The sequence below is a fragment of the Mustela nigripes genome, chromosome 1, assembly GCF_022355385.1.
Source record: "Mustela nigripes isolate SB6536 chromosome 1, MUSNIG.SB6536, whole genome shotgun sequence".
NCBI classification, from domain to species: Eukaryota; Metazoa; Chordata; class Mammalia; order Carnivora; family Mustelidae; genus Mustela; species Mustela nigripes.
In genome coordinates, this window is record NC_081557.1 from 33,969,802 (window position 1) to 33,979,268 (window position 9,467).

At 57.7% G+C, this 9,467-nt stretch overlaps 1 protein-coding gene across 1 annotated transcript in view; it reads right to left on the minus strand.

Annotated features, from left to right (window-relative positions):
• The window catches only part of KCNC1 (potassium voltage-gated channel subfamily C member 1), a 42,723-nt gene that overhangs the window by 4,192 nt on the left and 29,064 nt on the right, over positions 1 to 9,467 (minus strand). Inside the window, exon 2 of the mRNA XM_059407579.1 lies at positions 6,223 to 7,156. Within this exon, the coding sequence (XP_059263562.1) occupies positions 6,223 to 7,156 (934 nt within the window). The remainder of the gene's footprint in view (positions 1 to 6,222; positions 7,157 to 9,467) is intronic.

Genomic DNA, 9,467 nt, shown 5'->3' on the forward strand with positions numbered 1-9,467 from the left:
CCAATTCAACCATCGAATCTGCTCCATCCCCCACGCAGACTTAAGCTAGTCACTCATCTGCTCTAATCCCCCACACTGATCCCGCCAGCGCCCGCCATCTCATTCTGCCCGCAGTGGGCCTGGTCAGCTTGCAAAGGCACAACAGGGATGTATGCATGAGGCAGTGACAGCGGGCCATGATTCGGGAGGGCCTCCCATTCCTCTGCCTCCTCGCAGCAGTGTCCCGGCAAAGCAGAGCAGATGGACGTGTAAAGACAACAGTGGCGGATGGACTCGGGTGGGTAAAGAGGAGTCTTGGCCTCTGGGACAGCCTGAGAAGGAAGCTGGGAAGAGGTCTGAGGAGACATTGCGGGGGGAGGGCAAAGCGTGGCCAGAGCAAGCAGCTCTCCCTCTCCCAAGTCCAGGAGCAGAGCTGTGGAGGCCTCTGGAGCTGGCGGAGGTGGCTCTGTCTGGCCTCAGCTCCCGCCCATCACTCTTGGGGACTGAGCCTGCCCCCTGCTCTCTGCCCTCAAGGCAGAATATTCCAGGCCAGGGGGGAGCAACTCAGTCCCCACGGTGGGCAACAGAACTCCCTCAAAGACTTCATCTGGGGGGAGAACCTCAACGGAAGGCACCACCAACATGGGTGTGAACACAAGAGGGGGCTCTCTGAAAGACTAAAGTGGGACCCTCCTCCACGACCCTGTTCACATCATGTAACTACACGCACGAGTGATCCTTCTCCACGTGCACACACTCAGCGTGCCCGTGGGCGGGATCACAGCCCGTGTACACATCATGTCACTACAAAGAGGCAGTCAGTCAAAAGAGAAATGGACCAATCAGGTTTATTCGTAAAGCAAATCCAAAAAAAAAAAAATCCCATCATAATTTTGGAACTTAAAAAAAAAAAGTCTGTCGTACAAGATGGCAAAGCATTTCACGTACAGTGCGTTTCTTGACGAATCCCAGGGGCTTCGCTCCCCGATTTATTCTGAACCAGAAAGGCCAGTTACCAAGGTAACTCTGACACCACGTGACTGGGGCCTCTCTGGGGTCTGGGAGCTGCCTAGCGCTTGGGGCGTGTCTGTGGGCACACACGTGTGCGCACAGACAGGCCCCGCCTGCCTCCCCGTTCTGGCTGGCCCCTGTCTTCCCTCCCAGGGGAAGGGCTGAGGGAGGAGGGCAGCGGGGAGAGAGAAGGGAAGAGGTATCAGGGAGGTGAGAGTGGATGGGGTGTGGGGTTGGGGCCCACAGTACTCTGCACAAATGGTCCTCAAGGGGAAAACAGCAAGTCCTAGCTGACAGCCTCTCCCTCTGGGAGGGGAGCCAGGGTTTGCTGTCTCTCTGGGGGCCATCGTCTGTCAGTGGAGGAATCTACAGCCGGTGGTTCTGGTCCAGGAGTGGGTCAAGGGGTGGTAAAGCTTGACTCCCCTCCTTTGGCCCTGAATGCTGAGCCCCCACTTACCAGCTCTGCCCCTTGGTGCCCTGGCCCTGGAGGAACTGAGCTCCCAGGGCCTTTAAAGGGCCCCGAGTTGGGCTGGTTCCCCCTACTGGGGCTGGGGGGAGGGACAGCCATCGGGCACCTTTCTGTCCCTGGAGAGACTCCCGGTCACGCCTGGGGGTCTGCTGCTTCTCTCAAGCACCACCATGCCCTTTGAGGGGAACCTGTGACTAGGTGGGTGTATTTACGTCTCACTCTGCGAAGGAGCCAGCCTCCCAAGACAGGTTGCTTATTTGCAGTTTAGGCTGCTCTCAGAAACGGGGAGCATTCTCCCTCCCCAAGTCCAGAGGGGTGGCTGGAAGAGAGAGAAACCAAGCAGGGGCCAACTCTCTAAAGCTGGGGAACCCGTGAAAATGGCCAGAAGTGCTGGTTCCCCCACACCTCCCCGCCCTCCTGCCCCCACGCTGTCCTTTGGAGGAGAGGGCCACCGGGAGCCTTGGTTCCCACCTGGCCCCCCCACCGAAGACTGCGCACCTGCCCCGGGCCCCTCGGCCCCCTACCACCCCGCCCGCCTGCAGTGATGGAATGACAGCATGGGCAGCGTCTCACGGAGATGGTTTCCAGGCTTTGAAATGGACTGAGAGAGATGAGCATCTGCAAGAGGGTCATTTTTTTTTAAACTTTGGAGCAAGGAGAACCCGGTGCCTGGGCCCTTGGCCAGCACGGCTGGCTTTTCCGCCCTGCTCTCCGGGCAGCGCCGACTACTTACTGTTCACACCAGCAGCGGGCGCTGGGGGTGGGGGGGGGGCGGTGGGGTGGCGCCCGCTGGGCTGGGGCAGGGTGGGAAGTGCTGGGCATTTCTTGGGGTTTAGCCCTGAGGGGGTCTCCCCAGCACGGGGTTCAGGGGAAAAGTCCCAGGCTAAGTGGGGACAGTCTGTGAGAGACACGAGCGGAGTATAATCACGAGAACTGGCACAAGTCATGCAACAAAACGAGGAGAGAGAGAGACATGATTAGTGGAGAGAGAAAGAGAAAATGTGAACAACACAGAAAAGAACACCCATGCCTGGCCCTCAGAGCGGGTTCATTTCCCTACTGCTCCCCCCTTGGCCCGCCTAGGGGCCTCAGGGACCCCACTCCGGGCCCCCACTGCCCAACCCGGCCCTCTAACCCGAGTAACAGCTCAGTCGGTCCGTGCGAAGGGCCCCTGCCCACATCCTGTCTTGTCACCTCTGCCCGTTCCTGTCACCCTCCCTGCCCCGTGGACTCCCGCCACTCCCACCACTCACCGTGGCCCTGCAGGGGAAGGCGGAAGGCCAGGGCCAGGGGCGCTGCACACGCAGCTGCTCAGGGGGGAGCCCCCCTCCAGAGATGACCCAGAGGCTACAGTGTGTGGCTCCTGGGGAGCCCAGGGAGCACTTTCTCTGGGACTTCACAGCTGCCGGCTGCCCTCCCTGCCAGTGGGCAAAAAGTGGGTCTGGCCACCAACCCTCCCCCATGCCATCACCCTGCTCACCTATGGTAGGACCCTGCAGCCCCAGACGCGGCACCACAAAGGACCAACCCATATCAGAGGAGCAGAGATGAACAAGACACACAGGTGAATGGACATGGCAGGACAGAAGGAGCACTCCGAACTGTCCAGAGCAGGTGCTCTAGGACCCCACCTCTAGATGGGAAGGGGGAGACCCTTTCTGGGAGACAAGCAGCTTCTCCTAGACCATCAGCCCCAGGCGATCCCTATGTGGGATGCCCTCCTGGCATCCCCGCCCCCACGATCCCCACAGGACAAATCCCCCAAACATGGAGGCCATGCCTACGATGGTACAGAGGAGACCAGATCACCCCTCACAGACACACAGACCTGAGTCTTCAGGACAGACCAAGAGGTGGAGGTGAGGGAAGGTGTTGTTGACATGACTGGGAGGCCTTGAGTCCTTGGGGTCTGGCCCTGGGGAGTTGGGGGGGGGGGTGGTCAGGGGTAGGGGATGCCCCAGAGCCCAGCAGGCTGCATTTAGTCTTAAACCAGATTCTAAAAGCATAATTGGAAAACCAGATTTTGTTAAGGCCACCTGACTGTCCTTGGGGATGGAGCGAGGCTGGAAAGGCCTTGGGGGCTGTGTCTTACCTCTCTCAATTCTCCTAGAGTCAGATCTCCACCCATATTTGCCTTCCTCACCTCTGCCCCTCCCCCCACAACTCACAGATGTCCCCACACCAGCTGGGTATGTGGCTACAAGCAGAGAAGGAAGCAAATGGGAAGGGACCCCATGATGCTGAGATGGAGGTCCCTTAAGGACCATACACCTTGGTGACAGATCATCTGGGTCTCACACACCAGCTTTTGGAAGGAGTGTTCTGGTAAGGGAGGAGGTTCAGAGGGGTCTGGGAGCCAAGGTGGACAGGTCTGGACAACAGGACAGCACCTCCAGTGCAAGTGAGCATTTGGAAAGGGAGGGCGGGCAGAGTGTGGGGCTGGGGAGAGAAAGGCAGGATAGCCTTGGCATCTGGGCTCCTGAGGGCAAGCTTGGGAGGCCCCCAAATCCCTCCTCAGCCAAGGACTGACCGAGTCAGGGCTCTCTGGGTCCCTGAGACCTGGGGCCAGGGACCAGGAGGTTCCTGGGAGCAGGGCTGCCATGGCTGGGGGCCCCAGGGGATCCACCAGGAGTGAAAGGGTTTCACGAGTCTGCTGCAGCACGGGAAGAGGGCTGTGTCTCTGGGACTAGCTGGTGTGCATGTCAGAACACATCTGCACTTGGTGTATGCACGTGTGTGTGTGTGTGTGTGTGCACCCTCAGCACATGGAGAATACTGGCATTTTCTAGGAGTGCAGAGGAATCTGTGCCTGACTAGAGTGAACTGGGGATCCTTGGTAGGCTGGCCTGGGCACCCAAACTTGGGGCACTGATCCTGAGGGCCAAGTAGCGCCATAGGGATGTCACCCAACTTTGAGCTCTCCCTGCTGGGGCCTGGACTGAAGGTGGGGGCCAGGCCAGCCCAGACCCTCCCCAGAGCCCCAGGAACTTTCCTTGCCATGATGGCGGCTCCTGAAGTCAGATGTCCACCTAATCCAAAGCAGAGAAGTGGGGTGGGAACTTTCCTCTCGAATGTGCCTTCCCTGCCGAGCAGGAGCCATGCCTTGGCCAGGGGGATGCAACCCTACCTCGGGCCCCCGTTCCAGCATCGGAGACCCTCGCTGACCCCCTGGCCTGGCCCGGGACACTAACCATGTTCTTCTTGAGTGCCTCGAGGAATCCAGGAAGCAGGGAGGGGTATGGGACCAGAAGAAGGGGCTAGAGAGCCCCCACGGGCAGAGAAGTGGGCCTTGGGGGTACTGCGCTAGGCAGCACAGGTGTGGAATGAAGTCAGATCGGGAGTGGGATGGGGTGGCAGGTGCGTCAGCAGGGGGCAGGGATGAGGAATCCCTCATCCACTGGGGGAGGCCACCCACACCGGGGGAAACGTGCTCATCCAGGGTTGAGCTCGCCTGCCACACCTGGGTACGGGGACATCCTCCGTAGACTAAATGTTACCTGTCACTCACTCAGCCTCCCTCACCCCGGCACCTCTTAGCTCAGTGTTGCCATTCTTCTCTGGGTCATTCATTTCCTTGAAATCCCTGTGTCCACAGAATAAGTCGATGGTATTCCATGGGTAGAGGTAGACTATGGGCTTTATATCTTCAGACCAGAGCCCCATGATCAACTTTATGTGCTATGTGCAGGTTCTCATAAAACTGAGATAGTCCCATAACAAACCACTAGCCATGGAATATGAGAATATATCCCACGATGACTAGTATTGTTTCATGGCCCCCCCCCCCCCCCCCCCCCCGGCCCCCCACTGAATTCACGGGAATGTGGCTGGACACTGGTGTCTGGTTGTCACGTATTGCTGCTGCGGTCCCTACTGCCGGACATGGGGAGGACCCTCAGTGGGAGGTGGCTGCTGGTCCGTAGTGCTTTCGCCTAAAGCTGCCCGGGACGGTGGCCCCCGCTCGTCCTTTGCTCACCAGCCGCTTCCATCAGAAGGCCACCGGAAACTCCCGCTCGACCATCAACCCAAACAGACAACGTGAAAGCTAGAGTCGCTCCAACAGGTTCCTAAAGATAAATGCTAAACTCTAGAGTGGTGGTAGAAGGTGAGTTGGTTCGGCATGCTGTGGGATAAGTAAGCTTGTTACGGAGGGCTACAGGCGTCCCCGAGGACGCACCTGGAGCTAGGCAGCCGGAATCAGAGCAGGAGTTCTACTCAGTTGTGGAGACAGGCTCTGTGGCGGGGTGAGAATCCTTGCTACTGTCTTTGCAGGGACCCCCCTGCCCGATCCCCTGCACCAGCTGTACTGTCTGCACAGCCTGAAGGGGGCCAAGGGAAGACCAAACCAGAAGCTATCTGGCGTTTCCGAATCATACCCACCCCTGCCCTGCCCCAGCCCTGGGACAGTGGCCTGAGTCAGAGACTCACGCTTGCCTCCTGCCCACCGAGCAGCAGCCCCCTGGGCTCCTGCCAAGAGAGTCCTCAGCAACCTCGCGGGCCATGTCGTCTCTTCCGAACCTCACGAGACCAGCGCGCCAACCTCCTTACCCAGGGCCACCAGTGAGGTTCCTCCAGCAGGCTCTCGCCTTGTGAATTTGGCTGCCCAGCATCTCCCTGGGCCCCCAGGCTCCACACCTCGAGACTGAGTGCGGGGTCCCGGGTCGCCCACGGAACTAAGGAAGCAGTCTGACTGAATCTGGAATCATCGCTACGGGGGGCGGAGGTGAAAGGTCAGATCGACATGCCTCTAAGAGGTTTCCTACCTGCTCTGTTAATTTCTAAAATTTCTTCCTGGGCCAGCGGGCATGTGTCACTCTGAGTACTGTGGTGTGGAGAGTTTACGACAGATTTACAATAATTGGGAGATCCCAGCTGCGGTGGCCGTGGAATATGCTTCTTTTTTTTCTTTGGTAGTTTCTGCTTAGCCATGGCTAAGGAGTAATACATCCCAAAATTGTTCACGATGACGGGCACAGGCATGGCAATGGTGAGCACACCCGCCAGCGCACACAGCGCTCCCACCAGCATGCCGGACCACGTCTGCGGGTACATGTCTCCGTAGCCCAGCGTCGTCATGGTGACCACGGCCCACCAGAAGCCGATGGGGATGTTCTTAAAGTGGGTGTGCTCGCTGGCGCTGGGGTCATTGGGCTGTGCCCCTATCCTCTCGGCGTAGTAGATCATGGTGGCGAAGATCAGGACGCCCAGGGCCAGGAAGATGATAAGCAGCAAGAACTCGTTGGTGCTGGCGCGGAGAGTGTGGCCCAGAACCCGCAGGCCCACAAAATGGCGGGTCAGCTTGAAGATGCGCAGGATACGCACGAAGCGGACGACGCGCAGGAAGCCCAGGACGTCCTTGGCGGCCTTCGAAGATAGGCCGCTCAGGCCCACCTCCAGGTAGAAGGGGAGGATGGCCACAAAGTCAATGATGTTGAGCGAGTTCTTGATGAACTCTACCTTGTTGGGGCAGAAGACCACACGCATGAGGAACTCGAAGGTGAACCAGACCACACAGACGCCCTCAATGTAGGTGAGGAAGGCCTCCGTCTCCGCCTCCCGGTAGTAGCGCACTTGCGTGCCGTTCCGAACATTCTCAATCTCTGTCTTGTTCACGATGGGGTTGAAGCGCTCGTGGGTCTCCAGGCAGAAGGTGGTGATGGAGACCAGGATGAAGAAGAGGGAGGCGAAGGCCACATACTGTGGAGGAGAAACACAGGGTCAGAGGGAGAGGCCCTCCCACCCAGAGCAAAGCAACCTGGGGTACCTTGGTGTTGGCTCCGGTCAGAGGCCAGGCCAGGGGAAGACGCCTGCTCGTTGCCCCCTCCAAGATGGGCCAAATGGACGGGCCACCTTTCCCTCCTCGGAGCACCGAGCTAGGATGCTCAGGGAGGTAAGAAGTTGGGGCAGAATTGCTTTGTTTTCACAAATGCCTTTCCTTTCCTCCTGGACGCACAGCTCAACTCCATGTGCCAGGCTTCCTTGGGGTGAGGTGGGGTCCCATGACTGAGTTCACGGTTGGGGGACAGCGCATGAAAGGGATGTGTGTGAACGACAGGCCAGGTGCTTAGCACCTTTCCTCTAGGAGGTGCTGACGCTCTAGGAGCCAGAGGGGCCACCACAAGGACCCTGAAAATCAAATATCCACTAAGTACCTGAGTGGGAAATCAACTACTGAGGTATTAAGCTGCTGTGATTTGGGGGTGACTTAGTAAAGCACTTAGCCTACCCTGGTTGATAAAAGTGACTTTGCCTGCTGAGGCTCAAGGTGGCAAAGGAATGAGACAAGGGCTGTGATGGTGGAATTGGGCCCCTCAGTGGCCACATGGCCCAGGCCTCCTCTTCCTACCACAGTCCATTCACGCTCTTTTTCAGGAATGTGTATGTCACCGATGTGGTCTCTTTTGGGTTCTCTCAAGTCCAAAAACTGCAAAGATAGATATCTGCCCCAGGGCCTTAGACAGATTTTACGCAAAACCCCACCCCCAACCTTTTAGGAATTCCCACCACCAGCTTGGAGGTGAGCATCCCATTCTTGGAGGTACTGAAATACAGGCTAAATGCTCATTTGTCAGGGATACTGTGTTGTAGGTCCAGTAGCAGAAGGACAACTGGACTGGGGGTCCCCAAAGGCACCAAAACCATAGGGTCTGCTTCTCTCCTGCTGGGTATGGCCCTCCCACCCTTCCTGGGTGGAAGCAAGGAAGGAGTCGCTGGAGGGCTGGGGCTTTCTGAACATATGTGGCTGCCCCCTCTTCTCAGACCCCACCATTGAGAAGGAAATGGTTGGGATGGCCCAGGCCGTCCAGAACCATCTGAGACCCTGGAGAAAGGTTCAGGAGCTCCTTTGGTTTGGTTTGGTGGCCCCATCTAATGACCCCTGGCTTCACTAGCCCCCAGTAGGCCTGGGTATCTGAGGAAAGAACCAAGGAGCTATCCTGCTAGACTGAATTCCAGGCAAGGCCTCTTCTTACAGCCTCCAGTTGGGTCCCCCAGAGCTCAAGAAGAACCCAAGCCAGTCAGTTCTCCTCCAGGTGTCCAGCTGGTCATCCTTGCTTGCATGTTCCCATAGCTCCCCTTCCCTCTGGGGCCCCTTCTCCCAGCCTGTGTAAGATAGACAATGTCCCGAGCCAGACCATCTTCTGGAAGCAGCCTTGGGCTACAGTCTGGATGGGTTGACCCCTGTGTTCTCCCTCTGTGAGCTGCCCTCACAGAGAACTTCAAGGAGGGCCAAGGCCCCACACTGTATCCACAACAAGAAGCAGCCATGCTGCTTCCAGAACAATGTAGCCTGCAGAGATGCACCCCTCCCCACCCCCCACACCTTGTGGTGGTTGTCGGCATGGGGGCAGCATTGTAAGTCCAAGAACAGCCCTGCCTGGGTTGACCATAGCCATGGGACCTGCCACATAATGTGGTACGGATCTAGAAACCGAGAACTATGTGGACCTTTCAAGGAACATTCTGGTTTGGAGGAAGGGGAGAGGAAAAGGGAAGGGACAGAGACAGCATTTTAGAAGGTCAGAGTAAAAGAAGCCTTTAGAAAGCATCTGGTCCAAGACACTACATGCTACAGATGGGAAGTCTGGAGTCCCCCAGACAGGAAGAAGTCTTGGGGCCTTATGCTATGCTCATAGTTCCGTTGCTTTCAGGGCACTGTACACTTTTCAAAAATTTTATCCAGACCACTATCAAGTATGATCCCCATGAATCCCTCCTTCTATCCACAGATGGATCCCTCCTGTCACTCCTCGATCCCTCCTTCTTCCCTTCCTCCCCACCCCCACCCCCCATCCTCCCTTTCACCCTCACATCCATTCCTCCTTCTTTCCCCCTCCCTCACTCCACTCCTTCCTTTCTTGTTCCTCTCCCCCTTCCCGCCCTCCCCCTTCCGTCCATCATGCAGGCAATCCTTCTTCCCTTCCCTCCTCTCTTCCTTCCCTCATTCTTCCTTTACTCCCTCCTTTCCTTCTTCCCTTTCTTCCTTCCGCCTGCCTGCCCTTCCATCCAC